Genomic DNA, 18,263 nt, shown 5'->3' on the forward strand with positions numbered 1-18,263 from the left:
CTCCAGACCCAAGTGCCCAAAATTGACAAAAGGCTGTGACAGACACAGATGGGCATAGAATTCTACAAGGTAATGCAGCCTGTCCCGGGGCTGGAGAAAGAGGGGCGAAGGCAGTGGCAAGGTAAATTAGTCGGGCATGCCGAAGGCAGTCACATGGGGCTGTCACAAGGGACCGTTTGCAGGCTTTAAAGGTTCGGGTGGGCTTCAGGAGCATTCACCCATTCGTTTACTCATTTTTGTAGCTAACATCTATTAAGCACTTCCCATGTTCCAGGCTCCATCCCTAATGCTGGGGACATCACACCAAACAACCAACCAAAATCTCCCTGTCCTCTTGGAGCTTATGGTAACCAAGCCCACAGGAGATGTTCAAAGCATGCGGGCAGAGTAGTGGGAGAGGTGGTGTCTCCAAGGGTCTTTATAGAAGCAGGAGAAGCCAAAGAGAGAAACTGCATGGTAACACGGGAACAAGTGATCTTTGTTGTGGAGAATCACCACCAGGTCTGAAGGGAGCAGGGCTCAGAAGTGGACAGGGGATTGAGGGAATGTGACCCCCAGTCGCACGCAGCTGGATCCCATCTACACAGAGCAGGTCACCAGAGTCATCAGCCACAGTCCATGGGATGGGAGGAGTGGGGGCACCACTGGACCCCCACTCTGGACATCTCTGGACAGGGCAGCTGGGGGTCTGGCATGGAGGGGTCAAGGCCCAGGTCTGGGCTCTGCCTGGGCTGAGGTAGAGACAGACAGTGGGCTGGCCCATGAGGCTCCTTAGCTGGGCCAGCCTCACTCAGAGAACCTTCCTGGAGGGATATCTCCCTCCTCTGGACATCCTCAGCAGTGTCTACCCCCTTTCCCCATGCTGCCGACTCCCCACCCCTACAGGAGCATAGAATAAGGGTGAAGTGGAGAATGTCCACTTGGGCCCAGCTGACCCTTACAGAGTGAGGCTGATGTTGATTGTCTCTACAGAGAGCAGGTTGTACCAGCAAAGGGTACTGATGGCCAGGGAGAGGAGGATGGCTACACACCTGTGGAGGGGACAAGGCAAATTAGGCCCCGCCCCTCTCTTCCGCGTGGCCCCGCCCCTCAAGCCCCGCCCCCGCAGGGTTGAGACAATCGATGCACAGATGGTTTAAGCACTAGCCCAGACCCATGAAGCTAGATTAGCAGAGCCTGCCACCTTCCCTAATGTTAGTGTTCAATCCTCAGCACCTGGCTCAAATGTTTGTTGAACAAATGAAGGAATCCACATCACTTCCACCTTTAATATTTCATTCCCACATTTCAGGTGGGAAAACTGGGGCTGCCAGTTGGATTCACAGGCCCCACCCACCCACCCCAAGTCCAGCCTCCCAGCCCGGGAATGGGGCACTAACTCACTCCTTCCCGGACCAAAACTCCTTAATTCCTAGGTAGGAGGTGCCGCTTGCCTCATTGCGGGCGGGGCCTGGCACATTAAGAGGCGGGACCAAGGCCTTGCCGCCTTCCTATTGGTGCTCCTCTCTTGGGGGCGGGACCTCTCGAAACCGGTGTTCTTGATTTGCTGTCTCCTTGGCGGCCCGTGACCCGGATAGTGCAACATGGCGGCGCCCAGCGGCAGGGTAGGACCGGCCGGGATTCCGCGGCCAGCCGCGTGAGTAGGTAGGTCGCGCGTGGGGAGGCAAGCGCGAACATCTGGGCCCCGGGGCGGCCCGTTCTGTGCTGGCAGTGCGGAAGGGCGGCCCCGGAGGGCCGCGGCTGCAGGGCCAGGGCACCGTGACCTTTCCGGGTACGGGGCGGGGATGTGGCGGAAAAAGCCGCCCTCTCTGTACCCGCCTCCCCACATCCCTAATCTCTAATTTTGCAGATGAGATAGCTGAGGCTCAGAGAGGTTAAAGCCTTCTCCCAAGGTCACGCCGCAAGTCAGCAGCTAGGCTGGAATTCGACCCCGCGTCTGTCCCTTTCTCCGAAGGGACTCAAAACCCTGGCAGCCAGCCTCAGAGCTGCTGTAGGTACACCCTGCCTAGGGATTAAGATTTTTAGAAGTTTTGTAGAAATTTAGCTCTTCCCATTAACTGATACTTGCTGGGTACCCACCATATACCAGGTACTGTCCCAGGTCCTGGAGACGCAGCAATAAGGGACACAAAAATCCCCGAGCTCCCCGGGAAGCCAGACATTGAACAAATCAGAAGTAAATGAAACATGTGATTTCAGATGCTAATAATTGCTAAAAATGCATTCATCAGGGTGATGGGACTTTAGATTGGGAGTGGGGCGGTGGTCAGGGAAGGCTTCTTATTTGACTGTAGACCTGAATGACCAGAGACAGCGCTGGACTGATGGGGGCGGGGTGGGGCGGCCGAGAAATTCACAGAAGGAGAAGCAAGTTCAAAGGCTCTGAGACTAGAATAAAGTCAGCTTGTTTAAGAAACGGTGTAGCTGGAGCTGCCAGTACTAAGAGTTGAGTTTGGAGGGGCGGACCCTGTCTGATTTTGTCTTGTGTGATATAACATTAGTGATTTTAGGCAGAGAACACTGAATTTAGTTTACATTTAAAAAGCTCCCTCTGACCACTGGGGGGAGAATTGAGTGGAGGCAGGTAAGGAAAGAAGTGTGAGGCTGGGTAGGTGGAAGGAGATCATGGACTGGAGTGGTGGCCTGCGGATGGAGAGAAATAGATGCATTTGAGGTGGATTTGGAAGCAGTCAACAGCAGTAGCTGATGGATTGGATGGGGGAGTGAGGGACACAGTGGACTCAGAATTCCCAGGTTTGTGGTCTGAATGACTAGGAATGGTGATGTCATTGGCTAGGATGAGGAGGAACAAGTTTCAGCAGGGATATAATTTGGAGCAACATAAGTTTGAGATGGCTGGGGAATACACCAAAGTGGCATTTAGGTATGGAGGCTGGAGCTCAGGGCATAGATCATCATTTCTCAGACTTTAACACACAGAGGAGAAACCTGGACTTTTGTTAAAATGCAGATTCTGATTCAGCAGGTCTGGGTTAGGGCTGAGATTTTGCATTTCTAATAAGCTCACAGATGATAATAACGAATGCAGCTGGTCCCTGGGACACACTTTGAAGAGCAAGGGTTTAGATTAACGTCTTAATCTCAGCTGCATGTTACAGTCATTGGAGTGCTTTAAAATGTTGATACCTGGGGCTTCCCTGGTGGCGCAGTGGTTGAGAGTCCGCCTCCCGATGCAGGGAACATGGGTTCGTGCCCCGGTCCGGGAAGATCCCACATGCTGCGGAGCGGCTAGGCCCGTGAGCCATGGCCGCTGAGCCTGCGTGTCCGGAGCCTGTGCTCCACAACGGGAGAGGCCACAGCAGTGAGAGGCCTGCGTACTGAAAAAAAAAAATGCTGATACCTGGGCCATGCCTCTAGATATTTTGATTCAGTATATCTGGGGTATGGCCTGGACAAGGGGATTTTTAAAGCTCCCTAGATAATTCTAATATGAACAAAGTTTAAGAACCATTAGAGCTGCCTACAGGAAAACAGAGAGGAGAGGAACCTCTCTTGGAAGCTGAATGATGCCTTAGGGTAGCAGACAGATAAATTCAGAACGTGGGACTCTTTGCAGCCTTATTACTCAAAATGTGGTCTCCAGACTAGCAGCATCAGCAACACTTGGAAGTTTGTTAGAGGTATGGTCTTTGGCTCCACCCCAGACCCACTGAATCAGAATCTGTATTTTAACAAGATCTTTGGTGATTCATCTGCAAATTCAAGTTTGCAAACATTGCAAACTTTAGAGAAGGAAGCAGGTCTTACTGAATGGTTGGGAAATAGACCTGGGTGCTAGGAAGAAAATCAAGAGTGTCAAGGTGGGAGGAGGACCTCACCTATGCCAAATCCTTCTGAGAAATTGAGCAAAATGAGCCAAAGAAATAACCACTAGCTTTGTTAAATGTAGAAGACACAAGGGATCTTTACAGGAGCGGTGTCAGTGGAGTGGTTGGGGCAGCAGCAAAGTTGGAGAGAGTGAGGAGGGAACACAGCGTGTAGACATCTCTTGGGAGAAGCTGTGCTATAAATGGAGCAGAGATGTGGAGCAGAGGCGGAAGAAGATGCTAGAGAAAGTTTAAACGGTGATAAGAGTGATCCAAATACTTCCCAACTCATTTTATGAGGCCAACGTTACCCCGAAACTAAACCAAACAGACACGACAAGAAACGAAAACTACAGACCAATATCTCTTATGAACATGGATACAAAAATCCTCAACAAAATGCTAGCAAACCAATTTTAGCAGCATATAAAAAGAATTATACACCATGACCAAGTGGAATTTGCCTGAGGAATGCAATACGAGTTTAACATTTGAAAATCAGTTAATGTAATACACCATATTAATAGATTAAAGGACAAAAAACACATGATTAGTTTGATAGAAGCAAAAAAAAAAGCATTTGACAAAATCTGATGCCCTTTCTTATAAAAATACTCAGCATCTAGCAATGGAAAGGAATTTCCTCAACCTGATAGGTCATCTGTGAAAAACCCACAGCTGACATTGTATTTAATGATGAAAGACTAGATGCTTTCCCCACTAAGATCAGGAACAAGACAAGGATGTGCACCCTGGCCACTTCTATTCAACACTGTACTGGAGGTCCAGCAAGGACACTTGGGCAAAAAAAAGAAATAAAAGGCATCCAGATTAGACAGGAAGAGGTAAAACTAACTCTGTTTGCAGGTGACATGATCTTGTATGTAGAAAATCTCAGGGAATCTAATTAAAAAAAAAAAACGATTAGGACTAATGCAAGTTCAGCAGGGTTGCAAGATACAAGATCAACACATAAAAATAAATTGTGTTTCTGTACACTAGCAATGAACAATGTGAAAATGAAATTATACAATAGCTTCATAAAGAATAAGATACTTACAAATAAATTTAACAAAAGAAGTAAAGGACTTCTACACTGAAAACTGTAAAACATCATTGAGAGAAATTAAAGAAGATCTAAATTAATGGAGAGGTATCCCATGTTCATGGATCAGAAGACAATATTATTAAGATACCAATATTTCCCAAACTGTTCTACAGATTCAACACAATCCCTACCAGAATCCCAGCTGGATTTTTTCCAGAAATTGACAGCTGATTCTAAAATTTATATGTAATAGTGAGGGATCCAGAATAGCCAAATAATATTGTAAAAGAAGAACAAAATAGGAGGACTTAACACTTCCCAATTTCAGAACCTACAAGCTACAATAATCACAACAGTGTGGTATTGGCATAAGGCTCAACATATAGATCAAGAGAATTAAATTGAGAGCCCAAAAGTACACCCTTACATTTATGGTCAATTGATTTTCAACAAGAGTGACAAGGAGAAAAAATAGTCTCTTCAACAAATAGTACTAGGACAACTGGATATCTACATGAAATGAACCCCTTCCTCACACCATTCGCAAAGATTAATTCAGAATGGATCAGAGGGGAATTCCCTGGTGGTCCAGTGGTTAGGACTCTGAGCTTCCACTGCAGGGGGCACGGATTCCATCCCTGGTGGGGCAACTAAGATCCCCACAAGCCACGAGGTGTGGCCAAAACAAACAAACAAAACTTCTAGAAGAAAACATAGGAGTAAATCTTCATGACCTTGGGTCAGGCAATGGTTTCTTAGATAAAACATCAAAAGCACAGCTACAAAAGTAAAACAGAAATTGGATTTCACTGGAATTAAACGTTTGTGCTGCAAACAATAACATCAAGAAAGTGAAAGACAATTCAAAGAATGAAAGTATTTGTAAATCATAAGCTTCTAGTATCCAGAATATATAAATAACTCAATAATAAAAAGATAAATAACCTAATTTTTAAATGGACAAAGGATCTAAATAGACATTTCTCTGAAGAAGATACACAATGGCCAATAAGCCCATGAAAAGATGCTCATCATCAACTTTTAGGGAAATGCAAATCGGAACCACAATGAGATGCCACTTCACACCCATTAGGATGTCTGTAATCAAAAAGAAAGACAACAGCAAGTATTGGCAAGAATGCAGAGAAATTGGAACTCTTATACATTGCTGGTGGGGATGTAAAGTGGTGCAGCCACTTCGGAAAACACTTTGGCAGTTTCTCAAATGATTAAACACAGAGTTACTATATGTCCCAGCAATTTGATTTCTAAGTATATACCCAAGAGAAGTGTAAACACGTGTTCATACAAAAGCTACACAAGTGTTCATAGCAGCAATAGTCATACAGTCAAAAAGTAGGAAGAACTGCAAGTGTTCATCAATTGAATGGGTAAATAAAATATGGTTACATCCATATAATGAAAAATTTTTGGCAATTAAAAGGAATGAAGTCTGATACATATTACAACGTGGATAAACCTTGAAAACATGTTAAGTGAAAGAAGGCAGTCACAAAAGAGCCCATATTATATGATTCCATTTATATGAAATTCCCAGAGTAGGCAAATTTATAGACACTAGATTAGGGGTTGCCTAGGGTTGAGGGTGAGGGGAAATAGAGGGACTGCTGATGGGTATGGGTGTTTTTTTGGGGGGGTGACAAAAGTGTTCTAAAATTAGATTTAGTGATGGTTGCACAATTCTGTGAATATACAGTTGACCCTCGAACAATGTAGGGGTTAGGGGTGCCAACCCTCCTCACAGTTAAAAATCCAAATATAACTTTATAGTCCGCCCTTCATATCCACAGTTCCACATCCTTAGATTCAACCAACCACAGGTCATGTAGTACTGTAGTACATATTTACTGAAAAAAAATCAGCGTGTAAGTGGACCCATGCAGTTAAACCAGTGTTGTTCAAGGGTCAACTACTGAAAACACATTGAATTTTATACTTAGGTTCAACTGTTTGGTACACAAATAAAGCTGTTAAACAAAACAGAATGATCTGGTAGAGAGGGGGACGAATGCAGGAGCAAATTCCTCAAGGTAGTGAAGGGTTTGGCCCAGAAGAACAGGGACCCTTGATCGTAACAGTCACTGCTGCTCCACCTTGTGCATGAGGAGACCAGTGGAGCTGGTGAGTTAGCCATGAAGTCTGGGATGTGACCTCTGCCCAAGAGAGGGGTCCCATTGCCTTTAGCGGGTGGGGTACCAGGCTGATGCTCTTTCTTCTCTCTTCCTAGGTGGTTGTCCGACCAGCAAAGGCATGAGCTGGGCCCAAGCCATCCTGCTGGCCCGGGGCCTCTCTCGGGGCTGGGGAGGTATCTGCAGCACTGCCCTCACTGGAGCCCCCTTCTCTCAGGTAACTGCCAGTCATGGGGTGCAGAGAGGCAGGCAGGCCTGGGATTTGCTCACAAGCCCTCCCAGTGAAGCCAGCTCCAGGTGGCGGGGGTGGGGGTGGGGGGGTCTGGGCTGGCCTGTCTGCTCTGAGGGCCAGTTGAATGTCTCTTCTCCTTTTAAGAAGTGTTGGTGCCCCCATGAGTGAGGGGCTTGAATTTGAAATCAAGAAGGTCTGAGCTAAGTAGATTTGGGTGGTGACTCTGGGTGACTCCTGTATTCACTTGTAAAGATGTGAATTGAATTTCATTCCTTTACCCTAAGTGACTAGGCTGATCAACGGCCATAAATTATAACAAGGATGGTGATGATGGTGACAATATTAATAGCTCCCTCACTGAGCACTTCCTCTGGGCCAGGCCCTGTGCTATGCATTTCATTTGCATTATCTCATTTGTGGTGTCTCCCCTTCTTTGGAGCATTCTAGAGCTTCCTTTCTGCTTTCTGCCCTATGCACATACCACCTTTAGTATTAGTTGCCTACACTTTCACTTTATTTATTTATTTTTAATATACATTTATTTATTTATTTATTTATTTTTGGCTGCATTGGGTCTTCATTGGTGTGCACAGGCTTTCTCTAGTTGCAGCGAGTGGGGGCTACTCTTCATTGTGGTGGCTTCTCTTTGTTGCGGAGCACTGGCTCTAGGTGCGTGGGCTTCAGTAGTTGTGGCATACAGGCTCAGTAGTTGTGGCTCACGGGCTCTAGAGCTCAGGCTCAGTAGTTGTGTCGCACGGGCTTAGTTGCTCTGCAGCATGTGGGATCTTCCCGGACCAGGGCTCGAACCCGTGTCCCCTGCATTGGCAGGCGGATTCTTAACCACTGCGCCACCAGGGAAGTTCCACACTTTCACTTTAACTGAATGCCTTTTTTTAAAAAAACATCTCCTTACCTAAGCAGGATATTGGGATGGCTATTGGGTGCAGCAGAACAGAGGGCTCCAATCTCAGCTCTGCTGCTTTGCTGCTGTGTGGCACCAGGCATCTTGTTTCATCTCCCAGGGCCTCAGTTTCCTCATCTCTAAAATGGGTACACGAAGAGGCACTCCTTCAATGGACAGTTGAGAAGAGTAAATGAGCCTCACTCTCAGAAAGTGCTCAACAATGCCTGGAACATAAGAATATTCCATAAGGGACTTCCCTGGTGGTCCAGTGGTTAGGACTCTGCGTTCCCACTGCAGGGGGCCCAGGTTCGATCCCTGGTAGGGGAACTGAGATCCCTCAAGCCACACAGCCCGGCCAAAAAAAAAAAGAAAAAATATTCTGTAAATGTTAGCTCTTATTAGCCATATATTTGAAAAGATGCCTTATGTATAACCATTCTAATTTAAACATTCAATTTAAATGAAAATAAATCTATTAGGGTACCATCTAGAGCAGGGGTTGGCAAACTTTTTTGTAAAGGGTAAGACAGTAAATGCTTTTGGCTTTGTAGGCCCTGTGGTCTCTGTCACAACTACTCAACTCTGCCACTGCAGCACAAACCAGCCCCAGACCAGACATAATGAAGGCATATGGCTGTGTTCCAATAAAACTTTATTGACAAAAGCAGGCAGCTGATTGGATTTGCCCCACAGACTGTAGTTTGCCAACTTCTGTTCTAGAGGGATCTGACCTGCTCCCAGCAGCATGCACTCCCCACTCTGGGGAACAAGATCTCCTTGACCCAAGGGAGGTACAATCATAATAGATGGGGAGAGAGGCCTGAGCAGTAGAGTGGGATGTGGGTATCACCGGGTGGAGGACAGTCAAGCCGAGGCTCCTGCTGACTCCAGAATCTGCATTTTCTTTTTTCAACTCAATTTTTTTTTTTTTTTTTTTTTTTTGGCCATGCCACGCGGCTTGTGGGATCTTAGTTCCCTGACCATGGATTGAACCTAGGCCCTCAGCACTGAAAGCATGGAGTCCTAACTACTGAATTGCAAGGGAATTCCCTCAACTCAGTTTTTGAAATCTATCTTTTAAATAGGTAATTACAGCAGACAGTATAGTTCAAAATTCAAAAAGTTCTGAGGCTATACTGTGACAAGGGTCTCTCTCTCTCTTGCCTGGCCACCGCTTAGCTCCCTTCTCTAGAGGCAAGATGTTGCCCACTTATTGTACTTCCTTCCAGAGATGTTTTTCACAAAAGCAAAATATATGTATCCATACAGTCGATTCTCATTATTCACAGTAACATTCTAGAAAGTCACTGCATACGCTGAATTAGCGAATACCAAACCATTGCTGCCAGGGGAGATACAGGATAGGGTCCCTGTGAGCCTCAGGTCATAACATTTTCATCAACCAGTTAATCATAACCTTGTTGTATGTGTGTTTCTGTTTAAAGACATTCTTTTGGGCTTCCCTGGTAGCGCAGTGGTTGGGAGTCCGCCTGCCGATGCAGAGTGTGCCCCGGTCCGGGAGGATCCCACCTGCTGCGGAGCGGCTGGGCCCGTCAGCCATGGCCACTGAGCCTGCGCGTCCGGAGCCTGTGCTCCGCAGTGGGAGAGGCCACAACAGTGAGAGGCCCGCGTACCGAAAAAAAAAAAAAAAAAAGACATTCTTTTTTCTTTTTTTTTTTTTTTTTTTTTTTGAAGTACGCAGGCCTCTCACTGCTGTGGCCTCTCCCGTTGCGGAGCACAGGCTCCGGACACACAGGTTCAGTGGCCATGGCTCACGGGCCCAGCCGCTCCGCGGCATGTGGGATCCTCCCGGACCGGGACACAAACCCGTGTCCCCTGCATCGGCAGGCGCACTCCCAACCACTGCGCTGCCAGGGAAGCCCAAGACATTCTATTTAATATAGATTTTTGATTCATTAACATTGAACTCATGGCCAACAGCACTATAACTCATGCCTGAGCTTACCTACCACATGTATCTTCTCTAAGGAACAGCAGGGCTTTCTTGCACGTAGGAACACTAGGCAGGCTTAGGGGTCCTTTTCAACCACAAATCAACAAAAAAGATGCAGAAAACAGGGCTTCCCTGGTGGCGCAGTGGTTGAGAGTCCGCCTGCCGATGCAGGGGACACAGGTTCGTGCCCTGGTCCTGCAAGATCCCACATGTTGCGGAGCAACTAAGCCCGTGCGCCACAACTACTGAGCTTGCATTCTAGAGCCCGTGAGCCACAACTACTGAAGCCCACATGCCTAGAGCCCGTGCTCCGCAACAAGAGAAGCCACTGCAATGAGAAGCCTGCACACCTCAACAAAGAGTAGCACCCGCTCGCCACAACTAGAGAAAGCCCACGCACAGCAACGAAGACCCAACACAGCCAAAAATTTTAAAATAGTAATAAATTCCCACTTGTTGGGAATTCCCTGGCAGTCAAGCGGTTAGGACTCAGTGCTTTCACTGCCGGGAACCCAGGTTCGATCCCTGGTTGGGGAACTAGTTCCCGCAAGACATGCAGCATGGCCAAAAAATAAAATAAAATAATACAATATAAAATAAAAGGACACTTGTTGACAGCATGGGGGCTGATACAAGAAGGCCGAGCATTGCCTTGTTCCATCTCAGCTGGAAATATAGGCGCTGGGCAACTCAACTTTCCACCCCCCTGCACGTGTCTGCAAATGGCCAGAAAGTGCCAAGAGTATTGGCTTTGGGAGTATAAATGAATTTTAGCAAGTAGGCAAATTTGCAAACATGGAATTCGCAAATAATGAGGACAAACTATATATAAGCTGTTGTTTTCTTTTTTTTTTTACACAAATGGGAAGCTACTGTACACACTGTTTCACACCTTGCTTTTTTTTCATTTAATGATATACCTTGGGGCTCACTCCAGTCACACAAGACTTCCTCAGTGTGCCTTACAGCGGTAGGTGCTCCTTGTCCAGGTTCTTGGCCATTTGCTAAGTTATTTCCTTGCCGATGCACATTTGGGCCATTTCCACTGACGCAGCAGATGCACAAAAGTCATTTGGTGCAGGTGCTTTTAGAACTATCCGATTTAAATACCAGATGCAGGATTGCTGCGTCAGAGGTTATGTGTTTGTCATCGTGGTAAACATTGCCTCCGTCGGGGCGCTACCATTGCTCTCTCACACTTTGTGATGGTGCCTGATCATGGGTCTGTAACCCGCGCACCACACTGCTTCAGAGGCCCTTAGGGAGGCCTGCTGGCACCTTTCTGAGCAAAGAGCCAGTGCGGCAGTCCCCCCGGGGGCACTGGGAGACCCACATTCCAGCAGTGGTTCTCTATCCGCAGGTGCCGCCCCAGGCCCTGCGGGGCCTCCACTGCAGCACAGCCGCCCACAACCCTGACTCGTCGCTGGTCCCACACCCACCCGAACCCCCGAGGGGGCCGGTCAAGGCCCTGGCACCCCACGAGGAGCTGTTTAGGCAGGCGCCAGATGGGGTGCGGGACAAGGCGAGCTTCGTGCAGGCGGTGCAGAACTTTACGCAGTACAACGTGCACAAGCGGGGCCACGTCGACTTCATCTACCTGGCCCTGCGCAAGATGCGGGAGTACGGTGTCGAGCGGGACCTGGCTGTCTACAACCTGCTGCTCGACATCTTCCCCAAGGAGGTCTTCCGGCCTCGCAACATCTTCCACAGCATCTTCCTCCACTACCCACGGCAGCAGGAGTGCGGGATCGCTGTCCTGGAGCAGATGGAGAACCACGGTAAGGCCAGCAGGCCAGCTCAGGCGGGGGCGGGGGCCACCTCCCTCTCCAGGGTCTCGGGGCCCTCCATGGCTCCTTGGCTCTGACTCCTCTCCTCTGTCTGGCTTCGTCCTCTGTGCGCCCACCCCCATCTCTTGCTCATCTCTGTCTCCCATCATCCCTTCCCTCTTCTGCTCCCTCCCTGAGGCTCAGCCTCCATCTGCCTGGCACAGGGGTGATGCCCAACAAGGAGACGGAGTTCCTGCTCATTCAGATATTTGGACGCAAAAGCTACCCCATGCTCAAGTTTGTGCGCATGAAGCTGTGGTTCACCCGCTTCAAGAATATCAACCCCTTCCCTGTGCCCCGGGACCTGCCCAAGGACCCAGTGGACCTGGCCAGTTTGGCCCTGAGGCACATGGAGCCCGACCTCAGTGCCAGGGTCACCGTCTATCAGGTATCCACCCCGTCCACATCCTCGGCCGCCTCTGGGGCAGGGCCCCCTTTAGTAAGCCCAAGTGATTGTGGTGAGACAGGCCGTGATTCGCTGGCAGAGCCTCCGCTAGAGTCCAGGGCCCTTGGCACAGCTTGACCTCTGACCTCGGCCCCTCTCCCCACATTCACTGTATTCCGGGTGTGGCTTTCTGTTCCTTGAGCAGTCTGTGGCAGCTCCCTCCTGAGGCCTTTGTGCTTGCTGTTCCCTCTGCCAGGAACACCCTTCCTCCGGGACTTCACTTCCTTCAGGTCTGAGTTCCACCGACCTTTCGTCAGGACCTCTTTCCTGACCACCCTGGTTGAGCCTGGTTCCCCGTGACTCAGTTTCACCTGTGTCTCCCAAGGCCCAGCACAGGTTCTGGCACAAAGCGGACATTCCACAGCTGCTTGTCGAATGACTAAATGAAATATTCCCCATATCCTGGGGGTCCCACTCATGCCGGGCCACACGGGGGACCAGAAGAGAGCCCCTCACAGCACTTGTCGTCTGGTCCTGGAGGCGGACCCCAGTTAATGGTTTCCCTCAGAACTGCTGGTTTGGAGATGGAGAAGCCCTGGGGGCTGCAGGAGCCCAAAAGGGAGCAGGGAGGGCTTCCTGGAGGAGGTGAGGGTGAGCTGGGCACAGGCAGAACAGAAGAGGTGAGGAGAGCATTCCAGGCAGAGGGAGCAGCATGGGCCAGGGCTTGAGGGTGGCTGGGAGTGGCTGGAGATGCTGAAAGGGCTTCCTTTGGCCGGAGCAGGGAGTTGGGGTGAGAGAGAAGAGGCATGTAGGAGACCGGGTTAGTGATGAGAGGGCCACGGGGAGGTTTTAAGAAGAGGAGGGTTAGGGTGCAAGTCAAGTTTCTGGAAGGATTTGCGCTTTTGAAAGCGCCCCTTGGGGGCCGTGTGGATGGTGTTGGATTGGGGGCAAGGCGAAGAGGACAGAGGGGCTAGGAGAGTGGTGATGCGGTGTCCCAGTGAGAGAACATATTGCAGAGGAAGTGCAGTTTTTAACTCATTTCTTTGTTTTTTAAAGTAATGCATTAAAAGGAATTCCCTGGTGGTCCAGTGGTTAGGACTCTGCGCTTTCACTACTGAGGGCCTGGGTTCCATCCCTGGTCAGGGAACTAAGATTCCACAAGTCGGGCGGCACGCCGCCACCACCCCCCACCAAAAAAAAGTAATGTATTAAAAAGCCAAACAGGGAACTGCATGGGTTCGATCCCTGGTCGGAGAACTAAGATTCTGCAAGCCCATGCGGTGCAGCGGGAAAAAAAAAAAAGCCAAACGGTACACAAGAACACACAGTGAAGAGTTCCCCTCTCGTACCCTGACCCTTTAGCCCCCAGGCTACTTCCCCAGAGGTGACCACTTCCATGTCTCCTTCCCAAGAGATTTATGCATTTGCATGCAGATGTATACTTTATTTTTTGCATATATATCCTTTGTATTTAAATATCCCTTTTTTCCCATTTCATTATTAAAAGTGCATACAGAAGGGTTGAAAACATGGTAAAATGATCACCTACACCGCCTAGATTTTTTAAAAAACTTTATTGAAGTATAGTTGATTTTAAATGTTGTGTTAGTTTCTGGTGTACAGCAAAGTGATTCAGTTATATATATATATGTATACATACATATTTTTTCAGATTCTTTTCCATTATACTTTATTACAAGATCTTGAATATAGTTCCCTGTGCTATACAGTAGGACCTTGTTGTTTGACACCACCTAGATTTAGCATGGGAACAATCCAAGTATCCATCAAGAGGGACTTGTCCATGTCCACTGTGGCACCTCAATCAAAGACTGGTGAAAAAAGTGAAAGGGTGAGGCATGCACGTGGTGTAGTAAGCCACCTAAAGTGTGAGAAGGGAGGAGAAATAAAAAGGCATATATCTATTTGTTTATTTTCACAAGAATAAATAATGCAGGGAATTCCCTGGCGATCCAGTGGTTAGGACTCAGAGCTCTCACTGACAAGGGCCCGGGTTCAATCCCTGGTCGGGGAACTAAGATCACGCAAGCCAGGCGGCGTGCTCAAAAAATAAAAAAATTTAAAAAATAAGTAATGCAAAGATAAGTCAGATATGGGTAAAAATGGTCATCTCTGGGCGGGCAGAGGAGATGGGGGTAGAGAGAAAAGGAATGGGAGGGAGACATCTATTTAATATGGGTTGGCTTCTAAACTATGGAAATGTTTAGACTATCAAATATATATATAGGGCTTCCCTGGTGGCACAGTGGTTGAGAGTCCGCCTGCCAATGCAGGGGACACGGGTTCGTGCCCCGGTCTGGGAAGATCCCACATGCCGTGGAGCGGCTGGGCCCGTGAGCCATGGCCGCTGAGTCTGCGCGTCCAGAGCCTGTGCTCCGCAACGGGAGAGGCCACAACAGTGAGAGGCCCGCGTACTGCCAAAAAAAAAACATATATATATATATATATATATATAAATCAAAAAAGAGGGGAAAGAACCCGCCAAAGTTGAAAACAAACACATGTGGCTAAATATCCAATTGACAGCATAACCACTGAGAGAAAAAAATTCTGAGTCACTATTGTCTGACATCCTTAGTGGCCTGCATTCTGAGAATCCTGAACTTAATCCCCTAGCGTTATGGTCAGCTGTAATATCAGAATCATTTATGTATATTGATGGATAAGTCAAATAAGCATGTGTATTACTTGTAATAGGAACCAAGATTTTGACTGTGAGAGAAAAAGATATACAATCGAAATGTTAAAAAAAGAAAAAATCCATAGTGTTAAGTTTGAAATGAAAAATCGGTATAAATATATTGTCCAGTAAAAGGGCCCAGGAGCAAAACCTACACTTTTAAAGATGTTTCTCCAATGGCAGCGCATTATACATACACATATTCTGCACCTCGCCTTTTGCTGTTCTCACTTAATAATATGGCTGGGAGCCCCTTTTTTTTTTAATTAAGTATTTTTGGATTTTTTTTTGATGTGGACCATTTTTAAAGTCTTTATTGAATTTCTTACAGTATCGCTTCTGTTTTATGTTTTGGTTTTTTGGCCGCAAGGCATGTGGGATTTTAGTTCCCCGACCAGGGATCGAACCCATACCCCCTGCATTGGAAGGCGAAGTCTGAACCACTGGACCGCCAGGGAAGTCCCAAAGGAGTCCATTCTTTTTAACCTGAAAGGGTGGAGGATATGTGTGCCAGCAGTTGTCCACTCACAGGTATTTCAGTCAGAGTATGCACATTTTTTTCAAAAATGAATTTCATTTAGTTTTGGTTTTTGTTTTTTAGCCACGCTGCTTGGCTTGCAGGATCTTGGTTCCCCAGCCAGGGATTGAATCTGTTGCCACCACAGTGAAAGTGTCGAGTCCTAACCACTGGACCACCAGGGAATTCCCTCATTTAGTTGTTTTGGTTTTTTTTTAAGACTTTTTTTTTTGATGTGTACCATTATTTTTTTTAATCTTTATTAAATTTGTTACAATATTGCTTCTGTTTTATGTTTTGATTCTTTGGCCGCAAGGCATGTGGGATCTTAGCTCCCCAACCAGGTATCGACTCACACCCCCTGCACTGGAAGGCAAAGTCTTAACCACTGGACCACCAAGGAAGTCCCTCATTTAGTTTTTAAAATCACATTTCAGAGTGTAAAATTAGAAAGCTACAAAAGGCTATTCTTTCCCTCCCTGCCGTCCACAGAGGCAAACACTGTGACTTGCTTCTTGTGTCTCCTTCCTGGCATATTGTGTTTGCATGAAATTCTTTTCCTTTTTTAAATTTCACATGCACTGAGCACTTAGCACGTGCCAGGCATCGTTCTCAGCATTTTAGAACCATCTCAACTAAGTGCTGTTATTGCCCCCATTTTGAATTCGGGAAACTGAGGCACACGGTGACTTAGCCAAGGTCATGCGGACAGTGGCAGAGCCAGGATTTTAATGCAGGTGGGCCAGCTCCAGGGTTCCCTCCATGTGAGTATATCCAGGGTCAGTGGCTCTTACCCAATTAGATAGAAGCAAGAAGGCGGTGGGCTCGAGTGATTGTGGGAGGCCCAGTAGACAGACCCAAGAGGGGCCCTGAATTCACTGGAATCCCCATTTCTCTCTCCCAGTCTCCTCCGTAGGGGATGTGGGGCCACAAGCTTCCACCCCAACTTTCTTTGCAGATGCCTTTGTCCAAAGACTCCACAGATGCCACGGATCCCACAGAGCCCCACATCATAGGTAAGGTCCTGCGAAGGGAGGGAGGGAGCGAGCGCCGGGTTCTTAGCAGTCCTGCTGGGTGGCCTCCCTGGGCCTCTGGGCACAGCCCCTCAGCCAGGACGCCCCGGGAATGTGTGTCTCCACACCAGGAATCCAGAGTCCTGATCAGCAGGCCGCCCTGGCCCACCACAACCCAGCCCGCCCGATCTTCGTTGAGGGTCCATTCTCCCTGTGGCTTCGAGACAAATGCGTCTATTACCACATCCTCAGAGCTGACTTGCTGCCCCCCGAGGAGAGGGTGAGGACCCAAAGCGGGAGTCGGGGGTGGTAAGAGTGAGTTGGCTCAAAGGTGGGGAGGGGGTGGGGGGATGGGAGGGCAGGGGCCGGGGGAGAGGCGGCAGGTGGCTGCAACATCCTGGGCCTCTGACTCTGCCTGCACCTCCCCTCCCCCCCGCCCCCGGGTTAGGAAGTGGAGGAGGTTCCAGAGGAGTGGAACCTCTACTACCCCATGCAGCTAGACCTGGCCTACGGGAGGAGCAGCTGGGATGACTACGAGTTTAACATCAATGAAGGTAAAAACTGGGATGGGTAGGATTCTGAACACTGCACGGGATGGGGTGCCACCTCTGGAGTCGAGGGATGGGGCCCAGGCCGAGACCTACTCCAGTTACACACACACACACACACACACACACACACACACACACACACACACACACACCACCCCTCCCCCCACGAAAGCACAAAACTCACCGCTCAGGGGCTCCAGACCTGTCAGCCCTCAGTCATTTCCTCCTTCAAACATTTATGGAGCACCTCTGTGCTGGCTACTGGGCATGACCAGGACAGGCCCAGTCCCTTCCTTCAGGCCAGCGGTGGATCAGACAAGTTACATCTTGGGGTGCCAGGGGAGGAGCACACAACTCAGCCTCAGGTGGGAGTCAGGAGGATTTCCTGGTGGAAACTTGAGCCAGGAGGTGTCACCTAGGTGAAGCGTGGGACAGGCAGGCTAGGCAGAGCATGTGCAAAGGCTTGGACACACACAAAAGGCAAAAGGGAGCTTAAAGCCCCCATCCTTGGCTTGGAAGGGGTGTGGGCTTGAGGGGGCTGCCCCAGTCCCTACTGCACAAACTGAGGGCCTGTCTCTCCCGACAGTGGAGGAAGGCCCTGTCTTCGCCATATGCATGGCGGGTGCCCATGACCAGGCCACGCTGGCCAAGTGGATCCAGGGCCTGCAGGAGACAAACCCAGCCCTGGCCCGCATCCCGGTGGTCTTCCGCTTGTCAGGGTCCTCCGGGGAGCTCCTGGCATCCTCAGGGCTGGAGGAGCCACCCCTGACCCCACCCGAGGGCCAGGAAGAAGAGGAAAACAATCACCAGCGACAGCAGCAGAGCCAGAGCTGAGCCTGAGCAGTCACAGGAGCACAGGCTGTGGACTGGTGTGAAAGCATGAGATGACCTTTTAGTGTACAGCAAATAAAAGTTTTCCGGCTTGGGGCTGCCTTGCCTCCTCTCTGGCAGTGTAGCGTCCCTGCCCCTTTAATGCCTGGTGTCACGTCTTTTCAAGTAATGGAGACATCATCCAGAACTGACGGGTCGAGCCGCTGGCCTTCCGTCCGCCTTTCCTGGACAGTTCCCACCCCTTCCCTTGTCATCCCCACAATGCATTCAGGATAAAGGTGCGGAGGAAGAAGCCCCCATCACCCCAGGGTCTACGGGCTCTCC

General features: G+C 48.9%; 2 protein-coding genes across 3 annotated transcripts in view; one reads left to right on the plus strand and one right to left on the minus strand.

Moving 5' to 3' along the window:
* The window catches only part of PRKCSH (protein kinase C substrate 80K-H), a 132,519-nt gene that overhangs the window by 63,988 nt on the left and 50,268 nt on the right, over positions 1-18,263 (minus strand). The window lies entirely within an intron of this gene.
* On the plus strand, positions 1,561-18,081 carry ECSIT (ECSIT signaling integrator). 2 transcript variants are annotated; one of them, XM_060094062.1, is made up of 8 exons: positions 1,561-1,644; positions 7,124-7,242; positions 11,476-11,893; positions 12,106-12,329; positions 16,461-16,560; positions 16,689-16,837; positions 17,006-17,111; positions 17,695-18,081. In XM_060094062.1, the coding sequence occupies exons 2-8, from the start codon at positions 7,147-7,149 to the stop codon at positions 17,940-17,942; spliced, it is 1,341 nt and encodes a 446-aa protein (XP_059950045.1). In that variant the 5' UTR covers positions 1,561-1,644; positions 7,124-7,146; the 3' UTR covers positions 17,943-18,081. The 2 variants fall into 2 exon arrangements, with proteins under 2 accessions (XP_059950045.1, XP_059950046.1); XM_060094063.1 differs by having other exon boundaries at positions 16,503-16,560.

Source organism: Mesoplodon densirostris, chromosome 3, assembly GCF_025265405.1.
Source record: "Mesoplodon densirostris isolate mMesDen1 chromosome 3, mMesDen1 primary haplotype, whole genome shotgun sequence".
Lineage (NCBI taxonomy): Eukaryota > Metazoa > Chordata > Mammalia > Artiodactyla > Ziphiidae > Mesoplodon > Mesoplodon densirostris.

Coding starts and splice junctions, on each gene's coding strand:
- ECSIT (XM_060094062.1), top strand. CDS start 7,147: ATGAGCTGGGCCCAAGCCATCCTGCTGGCCCGGGGCCTCTCTCGGGGC. Junction 7,243..11,475: donor CTGGAGCCCCCTTCTCTCAG/GTAACTGCCAGT, acceptor CTCTATCCGCAG/GTGCCGCCCCAGGCCCTGCG. Junction 16,838..17,005: donor TGCTGCCCCCCGAGGAGAGG/GTGAGGACCCAA, acceptor CCCCCGGGTTAG/GAAGTGGAGGAGGTTCCAGA.